Below are 19500 nucleotides of genomic sequence, written 5' to 3'. Positions count from 1 at the left end.
CACCGCACTGCCTCTCCTAAGACTTAGCTACTGCAGGAAGAGCTTAAAGGTAAAATATGCTGGTATCGTTGGCCCCACCCCTTTTTCCTTTGGCCCCACCCCAGATGGACACTCCCCCTCTCCCTTTCCCCGATGACTGATCAGTGTTTTCCCACTTTGCACTGTTCCCTCCCACCACCCCCCGGCGCCATTCTAAAAGGCTGAAATGCCTTTCATAAGGCTTAGTTACTTGCCGTAAGAACGTTATGCTCAAATATGCTGGTATTTATGCTCTGCCCCCTTTGCCTTGAGCCTCGCCCGCTACTGGAGTCCGTCCAACTTCTCTGAAATGGAATTTGGCCCTTGGGCAGAAAGATGATCTACACCCCTGATTGACAGGTTAGCCGTGCACCTCCAGACCCTCCAGACTGACACAGGACAGCCACAGTTAACCACGGCTGCTTGGTGTGCGTGTTGCATCTTTAGAGTCACCCATCTCCCTTTCACAGTTTCATGTGTTTCATGTGGGGACCACGAGTGTAAACACAACAGACAGACCTGGCTGCTGCTCTATATGTATTTATTTATTACATTTAGATCCCACCTTTCCTCCAATAAGCTCAAGGAATCCTCCCCTCTCCCCATGTTATCCTCACAACAACTCTATGAGGTAAGTTAGGCTGAGAGAGGGTGACTGGCTGAAGCCATCTAGAATGGCTAATAACTCCCAACAGACCACTGTCGTGTGAAACGTAGCAACAGCAAATGTCACTGCGTCACCTGTTGTACCAACTAAACTGTTGTATATTTGTAGCTATGCTTGCGTCTTCCTTTTCCAACAACGAAAGCTCCCTCTGGCAGCAGCTTCACCGCAATACAATACTTGGTCTCTGTACTGTCAACACGGGGTAAAATTCTGCAGTTTCTTTTCTCCGCTGTTGCCAGGTGGAGAAGTACTGATGACCCCAAGTTCCTTTGCAATGAGTCGTGGAGGATGGGAGATATTGACTTAAAGAGGGACATTCTGCCCAAATATTTCTGCTCAGGATGACAGAGCTAGCTATACTCCCCCCCCCCCATAATTTCACTTTGCTGCTTCAGAATTGGAGGATGCAATTAGGAAGCAAGAATAGACACACAGCTCAATGGTAGAGCACATGGTCTTCATGCAAAAGGTCCTAGGTTCAATCCCTGGGCTCTTCTGGTAGGGCTAGAAAAGAATCCTGCCTGAAATCTTGGAGAACCACTGCCGTCAGTGTCAGCAGTACTGGGCTAGATGGGCCGGTCTGACTCAGTGTAAGGCAGCTTCCTGTGTTCAGACTTCCATGGACATGGATACATCTTTGCTCCTACATAACTCTGCTGTCCTCTTAATTTCAATGAGACTTCAGCTCCAGCTATATAAACTTTTGCCCACCTCCACAGTTGATTATACTTTTTATTATCTGTTCCCAGGTGATCTGAATATGACCCACCAGCATTGTGTCCTGGCTGGTTTGCCACCGAGATTTAGCTCAACCCACAGGGTAGCAGAGGTGAGTAAGAGAGGATATTGAGTTTCTTCTTTGTCGTCTTCCTCTCCTCCTCCTCCTCTTCTTCTTCTTCTGTACTTTTGGGAGTGGCCCAAATAATGACAGTAATTGTATCTTCCTCTGATCACGGCTGCCCTTCTTGCAGCAGCAAATTGCATATTATAGTAAATGTATAGTCTTGTATTGTGTGTAATTTTAAAAACAACAACAACACTGTATGTAACAGCCACAGGGTGAGGCAATCAGGATCAGGACCATGGTTGGAGTTTTTTTTTTTAAAAATCTTTCCTTCGATGTCCCAACTTGGAGCCAGAGGCAGTTTCACTCCTGGGACAAATAACAACTTGAAGTGAGAGGGATTTTTGTCTGGACTTCAGTGTAGGGAGAGAAGGATCTAAAAAACCCTTTGCTGTGTTCCCAATCCCATTCTCCCCCACCTTTATTTAAAGTTTTTAAACAAACAAGCACACAGCACCAAATTATTGGTGTTTCGGGGGCAATGTTGCTTTTGGAGTACTTTGTCTTATGTGAAAAATCGCAGGATTCCCCCCCAAACAGTTATTTTCTTCTCCATTTCACTCAACTTTCTGATGGCACTGTATTGAATTGTGTTTGTCATTTGTGTTTGCAAGAGAGGTGAGGGAAGAGGAGTATGGCATGCTAAGGTAAGTTGGAAGGAAGATTTGAAGGGAGCATGGAATGACAGTTGGGGTGGTAGTGGGACTTATGTCAGTTGATAGTTTGGAGAGGGAAGAATGTGGTAGGTTTAATGGTTTAGTTGGGTGAGAATGGGTTTAGGGGAATGACTCGTCGTAATTACATTCTTCCCAGATTTCAGTTTACTGTGAATTTGTTTCCATTGTTTCTCAGATAAAAACTCTATCTATTGTTAACCCTGGGTAATAGTCTGTGAAACCCATGCTTAAAGGGTTTGAACACCTACCCCATACCTACACAGTATCCGTTCCTACACAAAATCTGTTCCATCTGCATTTCGCAGATTGTCAGGTGCCTTTTATTCCATTGTCCACTCATTGTCGGAACTGGATTTTTTCCAATTTCCCAAATTTGCACAAAATTCAGACTTGCAAAAATTTGCACCCCCCCCCCCCCTTGCACATGTTAATGATTTAGCTTATGGGGAAAATGTGCATTTTCGGCCTGTGGTTTTTTTAATTTTTAAGTATTTTTCCATGACTAAATTTGTCTGAAATACCAGAAAGTAAAAAAAAAAAACGGTCCACAAGTCCGTGGAATCTGTGCGACTCGAGAAAAGTGGAATCTGCAAGTTGGATTCATAGAAATACAAATTCATTTGATTTTGTTGCAGATTTCTCTGACATCCCTATTACACGGCTCTGTTAGCATTGTAAGACTGTCAGTACCTTTTCTGCCCACGCTGGTGAAGTATATACACCTGTACGAACATCTTAAACATCATTCTAAGACCCATCCAAGCCAAAAGTATCTTCCAATAAACAACCCAGAGTTTAGGCTTGCGAGATCTACTTTGCTTTTCACTAGAATTCTGAGGTCCACCAACCATGTGCAAAATAGCAGCTCAGGAATGGGAACATAAAATTGAGGAACGGGGTGCTTCTGAGCACATGCTCAGCCCAGGAATTCATTTTCTCTACCAGAACTGGAGGTTGCACACAAACCCTTTCACACCCACATCCACCCCCTCATCTTCAACCCCCCTCCCCCTAGTCTTTCTTGATTTCAGCAGCCCAACTGAGGAAGAAGAAAAGGGTTTTTTTATTGTCACTCTTGTTCAACCATTTGAAGCTAGAAAACCTTGCTGATCTACAAGAGGTCTCTTAGTAGATCCCTACTTCCCTTCTGCCTGCCCCTGATCCAATGTACGCATCATGTTAATGTAATAGCATAATAGTATTATTAAAACTATGATCATAGTAATATAACCCTGCTAGTGTAATAGCATTCTAAATGTCACAAGTCTCGTTATTTGTACTTGGCAGTGAAGATGGAACTTTCTGACCCCAGTACTGTGTTATTCTGATATTAAAATGCACATTTACTTACAGAGCCACACACACAAAAGAGCTTCCTCTTTAGAAGCTCCTTCTTTGTTTTTATAAACCTCTGTGACCTCACATTATATAGTATGGAGATTTTCAGTACAAAGAATTAGAACACCAAGAGGTCCTTTCTCAAGGTTATTCTTGGGGATCTAACTGGACTTATAAATATTTAACTGAAAGGCACTCTGATAGAGACACATCCTTGTGCTCCCCCCACCCACCCTCTGAGAAAGAAAAGGCTATTTTATGTTTTGTTTGTTCTTTCAGTACAGAAGGAAGCTTTGCGGAAAGGCATGGGGGGTGGGGGATTGCGGTCCAATCTATACATATTTGTTCTCTTCATTCTCTTCATCTGTGATGCATTTTGTGACACGTATTTTGTTTTTTTCTTCGAGTGCTTTCATACATTCCCCACATATGGGTGATGTGCCCCCAAGGACTGTATTAGGCGGGATATTCTAGAATATAGCCACCAGGTTCAAGGAGGACCCTTCCCAACCCCATCCCTCAAAATGTTGAGATCTGTGGGTGTGTTCATATCTGGGTAGGAGAGCTTCCTTCTTTTTATCTTTGCTTAATTAGGTAAGAACAGGTCAGATCAAAGGCCCATCTAGCCCGCCATCTTGTTTCCTGCAGTGGCCCCATGTATGCCTGTGGGAAGTCCCACAAAGACAGTATGAGGGCAACAACCTTCCCCTCACTGTTTCCCCACCAGCAGTTAGCATTCAGTAGAATACCAACTTTAGACATAGTGCTTCCATGTAGCCATCATGGTTAATAACCATTGATAGACCATCCTTCTTAAATGTCTCTAATCCCCTTTTAGATTGGATTCAGGAGGGTGCTGTTGCACTCGTGTCCTGCTTGTGGGTCAATTGCTGGTTGGCTGCTGTGTGAACAGAATGCTGGACTAGCTAGACCCTTGGTCTGATCCAGCAGGGCTCTTCTTATGTTCTTCTTATTTGTAGCCATCGCCCATCTGAGAAGCTCATGATAGTAGAACCTCAATATCTTTGGTGATTCAGTCTGAGGCTTGGGCCACATCTGGTTGAGCTACCATGAAATGGAGGGGTCCCTGCCCTTTTTGGGTCAGTGGGTACATTTGGCATTTTGAGATAGTGTTGTGGGCACTCTCACAAAATGGTTGCTGTGGGGGCTTGCCCACTCATAAAATAGCTACCATGGTATGCATGGCCAGTCACAAAACTCTCATTTCCCAGAAAGCGAACTGGTGGGACTAAAGGAATAGCAACTTGTCCAGCAAACTAAGTAAGGCAGAGGTGGTATCTGAGTTCCAAAACCAAACCAAAACTTTTTTGAACTCAGACAAAGATGGCACTGGAGGGCAGTGCTTCACTTGCGGCATGCCAGCCTTGCTGGTTTTTTAAATAAAATAAAATCTTAAGAAATAAAATAAAAACCAGGCGAGGCACAGAGTCTCCTAAGTACCGAGGGAGGTGTCCATGAGCACATTGGTTCCCACAGGCACCATGCCGAAGACCCCAGTTGGGCTCTCATCAGTGCCCCCCAAAATGGAATAGTGGCTACACAGCATTGGTGGTTGGCAGGCAGTATGAAGTGTCTGGATTGGCCAGACCTGGTATGACTATGAGGAGCCTGGCCTTCTGTTCTTGCTTGATCAGTGGAGCAGGACCTTCCACCTGCTGTTCTTCTCCCTGGGATACATGAGCCTCTCCCTCAATACCAGCTGAGCTGACATTCCCTTAATTAACCATCACATCCATTCAAATTACATGGCCAAGTACTGAGGCCATGTGGATGTGGGAAGCTACTTTATACTGACGCATGCCACTGGCTCCTCTAGATCAGTTTTCCCCAACCTGGAGTTCTCCAGATGTGTTTAACTGCAACTCCTACCATCCACAGCCAGTGTGACCAATGGGCAGGGAATGATGGGAGTCGTAGTCCAACACATTTGGAGAGCTCCAGGTGGGGGAAGGCTGCTCTAGACCACATAATACCCTGCCTTAAACCTTCTGGGCAACACATATGTGCCCTGCCTCTGAGCTACAGACCTTCCAGCTTGAGCCACTGAGTTCAGAGGCTGTGAGCTGCCGTAGCTCAGTGCTAGAGCACCTGCTTTGCATGCGGAAGGTCCCAGGCATTTCCAGGTGGGGCTGGAAAAGCTCCTGCCTGAAACCTTGGAGAGGTTGTCTCCTGTCAGTCCATGTTGATAATACTGGGCTAGATGGACCTGGGGTCTGACTGAGCTTCCTATGTTCTATGAGCAGGAGAACATACCCTCTAGGTCCAAATTCTGCTATGGCTGACTAGAGTTTAGATCAGTAGTGAGTGTGTTCTTACTACTGCACAGGCATTCAGTTGTGGGACTCTTCTCTGTCCTGGATTAAGCCTTGCCTACAAGAGCAATTAAGCTGGATGCTAGAGCTTCTAGAGCAGGGTTCAACAACCTGGTGCCTTCCAGATGTTGTGGACTACAACTCCCAGAATCCCTGGCCACTGGCCATGTTGGCTGGGATTATGGGAGTTGTAGCCTAAAACTTCTGGAGGGCACCAGGTGGTCAACCCTTGTTCTAGAGTGTTCAAAGCGCTTTACGTTACATTACCTCAGTGTGATCCTTGCGTGTCAGGGAGGTGAGTGTTGTTATCTCCAGATGTCAGGTAGGGATATGAGACTGAGAGAGAGCTGAGCTGCTATACTAGATTATCTTTAAATAAGCCGGCCCCTTCAATCATAAATATTGAGGCAATCTGACCGGCCTCCAGTATTAACTACCTGTGCTAGCACATCTGTCTAGGATGCCAGCATAGTGTTGTGGCAACATTGGTTTGCTCTCATGTTTTGAGCTGCTAAAGATGCTGCTACGTGTTTTGGATCTTAAGCTTGTCTTTGTTGCTGCAACAGTCCTAAGAACTGGGCTATTGGCTTGGATTATTTACCTTATATTTCAGTTGCAGAGTTCTTGTTGTTGCTGGGCTGTACAGTTTTCATAGTGCAGGTGCGAGATCAACCTGGGGAGACATGCAAGAAGTTCGCCTGTCAGTGACAAGTTCTAGGTTGGCCCTGACCCTAATCATTTTGCCTCTGCTGGGAATTCGTTAGAGCTCTCGTCGACCATGTGAAATGGTACATCCCAGCACCAGATGTGTTTAAAAGCCTGTGGGAGAGGGGCAATGTGTGAGTGTGAGTGTGTGCACGTGTGGCCCCACCCACTTTGGGATGTAGTCCCTCCCACTGTGGGCATGCGGCCCCTGAATTGCTTGCCTAGAATCAGTTCGACCCCCTGGCCAAAAAAGTGCCCCACTTCTGTTGTAAAGCTTATGCTTTTTTAGTTAGCTCATTTTCTGACTTTAGTGAGCAATAGACCTGCTAAGGACTTCTTAAACATGTAACTTTCATTGTGTGTTTGTGTGGGTGTGCGTGTGTGCATGCATATGTATATGACTCTATATGTGTATTGGGATAGGCAGCCTTTTTGGGCCGTGGGCCCATTTGGCAATTTGAGAAACTGTCCTGCGCAAAATGGCTGTCATAGGAGGCGTGACAAAGGTCAAGAAGCCTGCCCAAAAGACTGAGTATGAGTCAGAGGTGGGATCTGAGCTCCAGCACACTGAACAATTCCTTTGAATCCACAGTTTTCAACACCAACAGAAATCTATTTCTCAGCGAACCCAGCTGCCATTAAGAAAATGTGTTGACTGGAAAAAAGTAAGGAGGGAGGGATGGGGCATCTTGGTGGGTTCTGTGGGTTGTTTCCAATGGGCTATATCCAGTGTTAGCTTAACTGAAGTTCCATTCATTTCAATGGATCTACTTTAAGTAGGACTAACATTGAATACAACCCAAGAATGGTGTCTGTGGGCACATTGGTACCACATTGCCTAACCCTGATGTGTGAGTTACCTATAATACGACTTTTCTAATAGTTTCTAAGGATGCAATCCTATGCATGTTTAGACAGAAAGAAGTCCCACAACTCCTAGCATTCCCCAGCCGGCCATGCTGGCTAGGGCATGCTGGGAGTTGCGGGACTTCTTTCTTTCTTTCTTTCTTTCTTTCTTTCTTTCTTTCTTTCTAAACTTTCATAGGATTGCACTCTAAATGACTGAGGTTGGTTTTGCTGGTATGTTTGTTTGTTTGACTTTGTTTGAAACTAAACTTTCTTTCTATGTTCATGAATTCTTACAGTGCTCACAGGGGACATTGTCTTATATATTGGGCCAATGCAGCAAAGCAGTTGAAAACTTACTCGTCAACACTGATGTGAGATTTCCCACTTTGAAATCGCTGGATGTCGAAACTATAAAACGAGTGGAAGAAACCCATAATGAGGTGAGAAGAAAGTGCATGGAGAACATGGAACTTCAATTTCCTATAGGTGTTTCAGTTAGTGAGGGGCCATTCTTAGAATATAGGACATCTATAGCTCAGTGGTAGGGCATGTACGTTTCACTTAGAAGGTCCCAGGTTCATCCATTGGCATCTCCAGTCAAACGGATCTGGGGGTAGTTGATGCAGAAGACCTCTGCCTGAGATCCTGTGGAGCAACTGCCTGTCAAAGTAGGCGGCATGGTGTTAGATGGAAAGATAGTCTGATTTGGTATAAGGCAGGATATGATACGATCTAGAGCAGCCATTCCCCAACCTGGAGCCTTCCAGATATGTTGGACACTCCCTCAAGCAAGAAGGAGGAGAACCCTCAATAAGAACCACCAAAGGAATCAATGGACCCACAGTTGTAGCAAAAAGCAGAAACTCAGGATAAGAATATGTTTTATATAGTAAAAATGTAGGTACATGTACACCAAACTAAACTTGCTGTGGTAAGTGAAAGCACAATGTCTCAAGTTGACATAGAACCATCTGTGTCTTGAAAGTACAACCAGGTGTGGTAGCATCCAGTACAATTAAATGCAAGACACTCTGTGTGACAAGCGTTCCAGAAGATAGTTAATGGCATATTATCATTTCAGACTCTGTGTTTGCAGCACTGCTATTTCTGTTTTCCAGGTATCCTTGTCACATAGAGTTTCTTGCATTTAATTGTATTGGATGATACCACACCTGTTTGTACCTACTGATCAACAGTGCTACTGTACTGCACCCCACCTTCTGTTATCACCCCCTCCTTAACTTCAATTTGTACACACTGTTATAAAAGAGAGTTGCCCGTTTGCAGGGTTTTGATCCTCCTCCCTGCCCGTTCCCCAGGATTAGTTTCTCAGTCAGCAAGGGGGTTAATTCCACACGACAGCTGGCTTTTTTCAGCAAGTTTGCTCTCTGCCACACATGTGGGCAAGTTATCTGTGGTTTACATTGCTGAGGAGATGCATTTCTTTGCTGAGTTACTGCTGTAGACTGGAAGCCTCAACATCTGCAGTGCTAATGCAGGTCTTTGATTCATCCTTAAAAAAAAGAAAGAAAGGAAAGGAAAGGGAAAGGGGGGAACCACATGTCTTTTGTCTACTAATTATAGGGTAACGTTTGGTAGGTTCATGGCCTAATACGACTGGTATGTTCCTAATCTGTGAGGCATATGTTTGAAGAAAATCTCAGTTTTACATCCTAAATCCCAGAGATACTGCAGTGTTTCTCTGAGACTTGCTCTGGAGCGGAAAATGTTTTGCCAGTAAGAACAAAGGAAATAGTGAGAGGAGTATTGATATCAATGGGTCTTTTTTCACTTTTCAAAGAGAAGTGGGTGTAGAGCGGAGGGGCAAGCTCAGAGGGTCCAGGGGCCAATTACTAACTCCTGCAACTCTCTGGGGACTGCACTGCCCCCCACTTCTGAAATTGTCATTGCTGCTGAATTTTCGCTAAAAAAAAGAGGCGTTGGAAGCACGCATCTTGTTTTAATGCAGAATCGCACTGCTGGAAGCTCCAGTGGCAATATGCTGGTGGCAGTGACTCAGAGAGTGGCTGAAGCCATAAAAAAGGCCAGGGAGGGCCCACATGTGGCCTGCGTTTTCCCTACCCCTAGCGTAGAGTTTTGTTTGTTCGTTTGTTTCCTGTAGGGTGAGTTTTGCTTTCCCCAGTCTTGCTCCTGGAATGACACAAGTACAGCCTCCAAATCCAGTGCAGCATGTGTGAGTCCCTTACTCCTCCCCGTGCTTTAGGTAGGCTGTCTTACCTTGTTTTGGGTCCCCCTGCCCCCAGTATTTTGCGTGTATTTTTGCTCAAACATTAATTCAGCAAAAAGGAAGAAGCCCAGCAGCAACCCAGACATCGATATGGAGGGTGAGGAGACCGTGGTTCTGACAGCGGAGGCACTGAGCCCACCTCTAATCCTGAGTCCAGAACCTGAGAAACCCTGGGTCTGAAGCCCTATAGGCTATAGCCACTTCACCTGGTTCCATCAAGAGGACAGCACAGACTTCAAGAGACTCTTCAAATAATGGCTGTCCTCTGTAAAGTAGGACACCTGGCCACCCTGGGTAGGGGAGGTATTGCAATCAAGTAGGACACCTGGCCACCCTGGGTAGGGGAGGTATTTCAATCAAGTAGGACACCTGGCCACCCTGGGTAGGGGAGGTATTTCAACCACAAAGCCTTGGGCACTCTCTTGCCAGCAGAAATTGGACCAAAAAAGGACATTGCCACTCTTCTCTTTGTATATCTCTGTGTCCGGCATGGCAATAACCCCACCCCATAACTTTCACTTGACAGCCTGAAAGACTGGCCAGTCTGTCTGCAAATTGCATCTTGCTAGACTGGGATCCTGGGACCTGTCAACCCTTTGACTTGAGCATAATCATGTACTCTAATTGGAGCTCATCTGGATTGCACTGGGGAAAGAACTGCGAGATTGAAAGCCTCATCAAAACATCACAGATTAACACACGTGTCTCATGCTCCTATTTTAAGATTAACAAAACTGTGCTTGAAATACTTGTCTGGCATGACGCATATTGACCAATAGTGTGATAAGCTTATTCAGGTAATTGCCTGGGTAGCTCTATTGAAGTGCAGCCGTCTTTACAATAAAAAGAAGAAGAAGCAATCACACACATCGCTGTTACAGAACGAATTAAGTTACCCCTTCAAGCAAACAGGTGATTGTTTGGTCATTAGTAATTTACACTGAAATATGTGATCTGGCACCATGGAATGAGTGCTGAGCTGTCAATCTGGCCAAGGCATTCCCAGCAGTTGAGGGAGATTTATTCAGCTACTGGGGGATGTGTTTAGGATGGTTCTCCAAGATAGTTGGGGAAAACCGTTCATCGCTGAACACCATTAAATGGGGAAAAGAAAATAAGTTTGTCAAGCTTATTTCATTCATTCATTCGTTTGTTTATGAGTATTTATTAACCACTTACATCTACGGGGTTAAAAGTGGTGTACACATATAAAAACATAAATGTATGAAACCGATACATAGGATGTGTTGTAACTACATATGCATAACACAGTAGGCTATGGGTGCGATTCTATGCATGTTTAGACAGAAAAAGGTCCTACAACTCCCAGCATTGCTAGCTGGGGAATGCTGTTTGCTGTAGGACTTTTTTTTCTGTCTAAACAAGCATAGGATTGCACCCTAAATGACACAGGAATGTCTTCAACATGCGCCTAAAGATAAAAAAGTGTTGGCACATGTCTGATCTCAGGGGGAAGATTATTCCACCTAGCGGGCACTACTATGCTAAATGCCTCGCTCCGAACAACTGCGGAGTAGAGATCCGGAGTATGAGGCACCATGAGGAGGGCCTCACCAGATGACCTCAAGGATCAAATAGGTCTACAGGGGAGAAGGCAGTTGGGCAGATCTATGAGAATGTAAAGTCTCTATGGTAAAGAAGCAAAACTGAATACCACTCTCATTTTTGTTTATTACTATTATATCCTTTCTTTCCACCATGGAACACGAGGCTAGGGATGTATGGACTGTGTGAAATCTGCTCCGTCTGTGTTTCGCTGATTGTCAGGAGCCTTTTGTTCCATCATCCGCTCACAGACAGATGCAAATTTTTCTTCGTCATGTGGAAAAATACGCGAATAATTACATAAGAGGTTTCGTAACAGTTTACATAATTTACATTAGTACGTAACATTTAGCGTATTGTCCCCCATTCTATTCCACTTTTCCTCAGCAGAAACTTGCATATTTTCCTATGAATAAATATGCGTAAATTTTGGAAAGTTAAAAAAATATATACCTGAAAATCCACAGACTCTGTGCGGCCTGTGGGGGTCGCTCCACTGCAGATTCTGCAGCTTGGATTCTTAGAAATCTGAGCTCATTTTAGTCCGTCTTGAATTTCTCCAGCATCCCTACACAAGGCCTGATTCCTGCAATGTGCTGCTGCTTAGGAAATGATTTGGCACTTTTCATAAGGTGCTTTCAATCTGGCCCACTGGTGGAGAGAGCATGGAGTGGCAAAAGCCCAAGCCCCAGTCAGCTCGTCATGATTGTTGGTGTCCTCAGGTGAGATGCTATGGAGGCAGGGGGACCTGGAATTGAGCTCTGCTTTCTGGAGTGGATCATGGGTAGTGTCATGATCCAGGATCTTGAACCCTTGTCCTCTGAAGAAGAGGCTCTAGAGTTAACAGTTCAGGGAGAGGATTCAGTCATGGAAAGGCATCACAAGGTTTCCACCTCCCCAGGGCCCAGTTCTCCAGAAAGATCTTGGGAGTCAGCTTCCCTGCATCCAGAGGATGGTATCTTTGGGCTCTGGCCATGATGACGCTCATATGGCCAGAGCTAACCGCACTTGTGGGGCCACGGTGGCTTAGTGGTTAAGACGCTGAACTGCAGACTGGAAGGTCGGCAGGACAGCAGTTCGAGACCCGAGTGCTGCGTGACGGAGTGAGCTCCCGTCTTCAGTCCCAGCTCCTGCCAACCTAGCAGTTCGAAAGCAAGAAATTGCAGGTAGATAAATAGGTACCGCCTCGGCGGGAAAGGTAACAGCATTCCATGCACCTCGGTGTTCAGTCATGCCGGCCACATGACCATGGAAGCGTCTTCGGACAGCGCTGGCTCTTCGGCTTAGAAACGGGGATGAGCACCGCACCCTAGAGTCGGACACGACTGGTTGGGGACACCTTTACCTTTACCTTTAACCACACTTAGCTGCAGCTTGAGGCTGCTAAATGAGCCAGTCCCCTCTAAGAGACAAAAGCCTCAGTCAGTGTGGAAGTGGAGGCAACCAGCCTAAAGGCGGCCAAACTCTTATTTAAGGCTCAGTCTTGATCTCCTTGCTGGAGCAACGTACAGACAACCCTGTCTAGCCTCCAGCCCCACTTGGAGCTTTCTGTGGATCTCTTCCTGTCTTGCTTCCTTGAGAAAGCTGACTTAATCCGCCCTCTGTTAAAGATCTGATCATTAGCAGAGCCCTGCAACCCAGACTACAGCACAGGGCAGCAACAGAACCCACGGCCTGAAATGGTGCAGGGGGAGGGCTGTCTGGCACTGCCTAATAATAGTTGGGCCTTGATTCTGAAAGAGAGCTCCATGTCAAAATATTTATTTTTATTTTATTTATTTCATTTCTATACCTCCCAATAGCTGAAGCTCTGGGCATGTCACAGTTTTTTCCCCCTCTGAAGCTGTGGCTGCAGCTCCGCTCAACCACGCACCATTTGTTTGCTTGTTTGATCATATTTTTCACTCTCTCCTGTAGGCTCAGAGTGGCTTACCAAAGTTTTCTAAACGTTCGGAATCCTGTCACCTAGGGGCTCACAGGTTATTGAATGGTTTGGGGGATGAAAGAGACCTGATGAAATCAGAGCAATGTTGCAACCATAGAAATCTATGTTTTTAAAAGAACAAACCATAAGAATAGCCAGTCCAAAAGGCCATCTGAAGGACAGGACTTTTTTTAAGGCAGTCACCTGCTAATGGTGCGTATCTGTTAAAGAAGAAACGAAAAGGGTGATGTAAAGTGGGTGGGATGGCTGGGGTGCAGAGCTAAGTCCCAGGTATGGCCGTGATGATGGTGTCTCACTCCCAGACGGTGGAACAGTGGAGGCTGGTGGCTGCTATTTCAGTGGCACGACGAATCCGCTCTGGGTTTCCGTCAGAAGTCTAAAGGAGCTATCCAAAGTGCTGAACCCTATCCACAAAATGGGTTCAGCACCTTTGATAGATCCTTCAGAGTTCTGATTGAAACCCAGAGTGGATCCGCCACCCCATAGGAGCCACCAGCCTCCACTATGCTGGAAACCTCCCCTTCTTCACCAGCAGCACCAGTTGTCAGCGGCAGTCATTGGAAAAGGTGCTGCAATTGGAAGCGGGACTCTGTCTCAGGTGTGGCCAGTGGCTGGATCTTCACTCCTACTCTTCTCCACCAGCAGCACTGTCAGCAGCAGCCATTGGGAAAAAAAGGTAATGCGGAGTGCGTTAAGTATTTCTTGCCAGTGGGGGTGTTGCTAGGCCTGGGCCCATGGGGCTCTAGCCCTGAATCTATTCCACAGAGCCCTGAGTGCCCGTTGGTGCCAATGGAAGCTTTTTCTTCCTCTTTCACAGCTTACTTGCCAAATAGGGGCAATTGTCAAGGGGCAGTGTAGCTGGGAAGGGTTAACTCTCTCCTTCCAGCATGCTGCAACACCCGCAGAAAAATCTTCCTTTGCATTGCAATTAAGCTTGCGGGGGGGGGGGGACGACTCCCAGCAACACTCCCCTCTCCCAACCTTGGGTGGAGCTGATCTGGGTCAGGCTGCAGATTTATTTTATTGGAGATGATTTGGATGAGAAATCGTTGGGCTGCCTTTGCTTCCGGTGGTATTGAAATAAATCCCAGGGATTATTTGTAAATTTGCATATATAGATCTCAGTTAGCCTATGCCGATGTCACACAGATTTGTGTCCAATGGCCCCGGGCCCCAAATCTTTTACGCCTCTACCTAAGCTTAACGCACGCTGCAGAGGTGTGGTGTTGATGGACTGTTAGGTCATGCTGGGACGAGTGTCGATGTACGCAGCCAAGGTAAGGTGAATGTGTGTGTTTAGTGCATTACACCGAAATGGCAGCCACAGTTGGGGGGCAGGCTGGCATTGAGGAGAGGAAATATAGATCACCTACGCAGGTGGCATTTATTAAGCCAAGTGCCTTTAAATAATTGACTGAGGACCACCACCACCCCCGGCTCACCAAATGTCAGCCGGCGGCCGTTGGCCTTTTCCCTGCGCCCTATTGACTGTTACTCTCAAAAGTGTGCCTTTAATAATAGCTCAAAGGGTGAATGGAGAGGGGTTGATGTGATGCCGGGGTAAATCCGTGCTGCAGACAGAAGGAGATCAAGACAAAAAAGTGTGCAGCAGTATGTTGCTTTGCTTTTACAATGCATGCTGGGGGTGGTGCCATTCAACTCACTGCTCTGGCCTGATCCGGCTTTGGTAGAAATGATTTCCTATTGAAAAACAACAACAGTGGCAACAAACAACCCTTTTTTATGAACACACAAATGGAAAAAGAGTATAAAATGCCATTTGTTCATAATCTGGATGCAATATATCAATGATCCATATCAGAGGTAGGCAAGCTGATGCCCTCCCATTGTTTTGGACTACAATTCCCATAACAGCTGACCTTTGGCCATGCTGGCTGGGGCTGATGGGAGTTGTAGCCCCAAATATTTGGAGGGCACTAAGTTGATTACCCCTGTTCTAGATCAAGCATGGGGAAGGTAAAGCTCATCAGGTGCGTTCACCTCAATGTAGTTGAGGCTTCCCCAGACTACAAAGAATCATAGGTTTGAAAGGGGCCTACAAGACCATCGAGTCCACCCCACTGCTCAGTGCAGGAAGCCTGATTGCCAGGCGGAATCCCATCCAAGTACTAACCAGGGCTGACCCTGCTAGGTGACAAGATCAGGCACAAGCATCCCTTTGCGCATTCTCACCCTGCATTGCTGCCACTACTGTGGCAATTTGCCCATTTTAGGTCTACCATTCCATGCGAAAAGGGAGACAAAGGAGAAAACCTTACCAGACCTGATACTGCTGTCAAGTCTTGTGTTGCTTGCCCATGTCTTGATCAAAAAAATAGCTCAGTAATTGTTTCTGCCCCCATAGGTGACCTCTACTGACCAGTAAGCGAACCCCATCACTACTGCTCTGAACATCCTCAAGGAAAGTTGGGATAGCAATTAAACAATGAATAACAAATGGTTCGGTGTGCACGTGTGTGGAAGAGAGAGATGGTTGGGCCAGGGGACATGTTTTTGGCTTTTTCTGCTGGCCTATTATGAAAAGTAACTCATAGAAAGTGGAAAACCAAATCAAAATCCATTCAACACCTAGATTTTCATGACAAAAGCTGAATGGGTTGGATCCAGGTTTAGTCATACTTTGGATCAACCCATTGGAATCAATGGGACATAAGTTAGTCAATGGGTCTTCTCTAAGTATGACTGAATCTGGATTCAACCCAATTTTTTTCATGACCCAGAGGAGCCTGCCTCACACACGGACAAACACAGTACCACTGTTTTCAGGGTCTGTGGGGAAGCTGGTTGTCAGTCTGTTGGGCCAGAGGTGAGCAGCATGGTCCAAGGCAGGCTTGGGTCATGTTCCAGAAGGTGAGGTCAAAAGCGGTCAAGGACAGGTAATGCAGTCCAAGCTGAGCAAGAAGTCAAGGCAGCAACAGAAGGTTTGAAAGGGCCATAGGTGGTGGTGGTGGTTCCAAATGGCAGTGGTACATGGGAAAGAAGTTGAGCCAGGAAGGCAAGCTGCTCAGAGCAGTGAAGATTGAACTTTATAGGGCCTGGTGAAGTGGCCTTTGGAGTCAGCTGACTGAGTATTCGGCTAGATGAGCAGGAGGACCCTGCAGCCTAGAAGGATAGTTGCCTTGGGACTGGAGAGGAGAAGGGAAACACTTCTGCCATCAGCTGGGGAACTTAGAGCTACTCGGAGGCTGCACCCCCTGCTTCCCAGGCATAATGTCATGCCCAGGAGGAGACCAACCTGGCCCATCTATCGGCCAGAGAAGGCGTAGTTGCAGGAGCTTGCTTCCCACTCCTTGTCAGAAAGAACCCTTGGCTCCAACTGACAGTTGCCCTGGGATTGCAGAAGGAAGGGGAAAGAACACTCCAACCTCATCCATCAGCCAAAGGAATAAGATCCATCGAGTGCTATTCAGGCAAGCACACCAGCAAGGGAAGTGCCCTAGCTCCACGGCAGAGCACCCGCTTTGCATGCAGAAGGCCCCAGGTTCAATCTCTGGCATCTTCACCTATGGCTGGGGAAAGACTCCTGCCTGAAACCCTGGAGAGCTGAAGGAACAAGAGCCCCATTCAAGGGAGAACACCGGCAAGGGAAGATCAGCCTGCCTGCTTCTAGCTCTCCACCTTGTGAACTAAATCAGCCTTGAAAAACCAATCTCCTTTGTCTTCCTTTTCCCTCAACTCCCTTTCCCTTGTGTGTCATGTCATTTTAGTTTGCAAGCTGGAGGGCAGGGCCTGTCTCCCAGATAGATAGATGATAGATAGATAGATAGATAGATAGATAGATAGATAGATAGGGTAAAAATGCAGTAAATAAATAAACAGACGGCAGTCTTGAAGCACAGAGCTCAAACTGCAAGGATTTTAAGTGGCCCACAGCTCTGGTGGGGCAGGAGGAAAGGAGTCAAGAGTCTAGTGGCTGGGGATCCCAGTTTGAGATTCCCTCATTCCTCCAGCACCATACATATTATCATGGAACCCAAGTTAGTCAAAGCTGCAGCTATTTATTTATTGCATTACATTACCTGAAACTATCAGATATATTAGAACTCCAACCACTTAGGGTTGTGGTGGTTGATGTTACTGGAGAAACAACTAACCCTTACATATGGCTAAACTTTAGCTGAACTCTGTTGGGGAAGGACATACATTTTTAAGCCTGTATGCGAAGAGAAGTTAAACTATTTGTGTAACCTTTCTTTCAAAACATCTAAGATCTACCTCTGTTAACTGGTGTCCACTAATCCTGCCAATATGTTTTACCAACAGGGTTGCTTTTTTATTATTATTATTTTTTATCTATAGCCTTTTTTGTTTAAACAGCTTCTATTGAAAGCAGTTACACACATCAAACGGGTGTTTAGCGACTGTCAACTAAAATCACTTTCAGACTTTTGTATCTGTTCTGTTTTAGCCTTGGGGAGGAGGAAGCGGTGGAGGGGTGTGTGGCAAAGAGAGACTATTCTCAGGTGAGGACTTAATCGGGTTTTTTGGTCAATGTTGCTCCCTCCACAAGTTTCTCTTTGTTTGGCCCATCACAGTTTAAATAAGGGTAAACAGAACAAAATTCTTTGTGGTCACAGGTGAAGACTGAAATGGGATTCAAGTCTGTGTATAAAAAAACACACAACTACCGTACCAAAGATAAATACACAGTTCCAATTGACCAGAACTTCAGATCACTTGAAATAAAAAGAGAGAAGGAAGGCAAGGCAGTGGGAAGAGGGTATTACAAAGGAAAAAAAGAACCATGCTTGAAGATTAACCAGTAAGCTCTCTGAAGTTGCATTGTTGTTCCCTAACTACAGTAGTGGCAACACAAGAGGCTTGAGTAAGGATTTTTTTTTTTTAAAGGGAGGTGTGTTTTGGACCTACATGTCATTGTGAAGGTACCACAAGTGATTGTGGGGTCGACTGGAGGGAGCACACCAAGAAAGAACAAATCCGCCCAAAGTCATGTGGTTCTAATTTATTTATTTCATTAATATGCCAGTGATTGGGCGAAAGCAGGCAAAGAGATTAAGAGCCGAACTACGTGTTCAGCAAACTCATCCGATGTACCCAGTGCTGGGTAGTACCACTGCAAATCCCTTTGTTCTAAGGTGGCCTAGCAAGACTTTGACTTTCTTAGATATAAGGGGTCCCCAACCCCTTTTTGGATCGGCACACACGTTGGAAATTTTGATAGAGTCTTGTGGGCACTCTTACAAATGGGCTTCCATGGGGGGGGGAGCTTTCTCATTTGAACCCAAGTAAAGATGGTGCTGGAGGGCTGCACTTTACTTTGTAGCCTACAAGCCCCCCAATTACAATAAAACTTAAGAATTTTTTAAAATATAAAATCAGGAAGTGGGCACCAAGAGATGCCCATGGGGTGTCTGTCCATGGGCACATTGTCTGGGCACCATGTTGGAGGCCCTGATTGGTGGGTTCAAGTGATGAATCTGTCGCTGGGCTGTAGTGTTTCACCCATATTAATTATTCCCTGCAAGTAAAAGCTAGCTGGATCCTTTTTGCTTGGCATGCTACTTGTCTAAGCGCAGGTGGGAAAGATAAAGGAGTATTCAAATACATTGTTCCCCTATCTTCAGCCTGAAGTGGTACAGCCCAGCTCCAGATACATCACGTGAGTTGTTTGGTCACATCTCTTGTCTCTATGAACATGAACTCTTACAATACTGTACCAGACCAATGGTCCATGATGCTCAGTCGTCCTGTGCCTGAACCCAGAAGAAGGGACAAGAAGAGGATAATAGTCACTTCCCAGTTTGTTTCTAGCATCTGACAGTCGGAGCTTCACTCTGCTTCTTTAACATGGAGGTTCAATTTCTAGCTACCAAGACTAACAGCTGCCACTGGGCCCACTGAGAGCCAGCGTGGTGTAGTGGTTAGAGTGCTGGACTGGGACTCAGGAGGTCCAGGTTCTAGTCCCCACTCAGCCATGAAGCTCACTGGGTGACTTTGGGCCAGTCACTGACTCTCAGTCTAGCCTATCTCACAGGGTTGTTGTGAGGATAAAATGGAGAGAAGGAGGACCATGTAAGCCTCCTTGGATTCCTCGCAAGAGGAAAAAAAATGGGATATAAATGTAATCATCATCTCCAAAGTTGCCTTGGGACTGTACAGCTGAAGTAAAGCATACTCTGGCCTCTGCCATCAGCCAAGTGCCACTGGGAGGTTACACCTCTGGGAAGAATGTGGCAAGGGGAGGCCAGACTGGCTCCCATCGATCGGCCAAAAGGAGGAGCAGCTGAAGATAGCTTGCTTCACCCCTCCGTGCCAGAAAGAACACTTG

General features: G+C 46.0%; 1 protein-coding gene across 1 annotated transcript in view; it reads left to right on the top strand.

Moving 5' to 3' along the window:
- Positions 1 to 19500, top strand: part of FTO (FTO alpha-ketoglutarate dependent dioxygenase) — a 366765-nt gene that overhangs the window by 99802 nt on the left and 247463 nt on the right. The window contains exons 8-10 of the mRNA XM_084812875.1: positions 1435 to 1514; positions 7728 to 7871; positions 13723 to 13866. Coding sequence (XP_084669001.1) covers positions 1435 to 1514; positions 7728 to 7871; positions 13723 to 13866 — 368 coding nt within the window. The remainder of the gene's footprint in view (positions 1 to 1434; positions 1515 to 7727; positions 7872 to 13722; positions 13867 to 19500) is intronic.

This window comes from Heloderma suspectum, chromosome 8 (genome assembly GCF_057233095.1).
Source record: "Heloderma suspectum isolate Gila_16-S chromosome 8, 16-S_ref, whole genome shotgun sequence".
In the NCBI taxonomy this organism is placed as follows: domain Eukaryota; kingdom Metazoa; phylum Chordata; class Lepidosauria; order Squamata; family Helodermatidae; genus Heloderma; species Heloderma suspectum.
The sequence above is the reverse complement of the archived record's forward strand: the minus strand, read 5'-3'. Positions and strand labels throughout refer to the sequence as shown.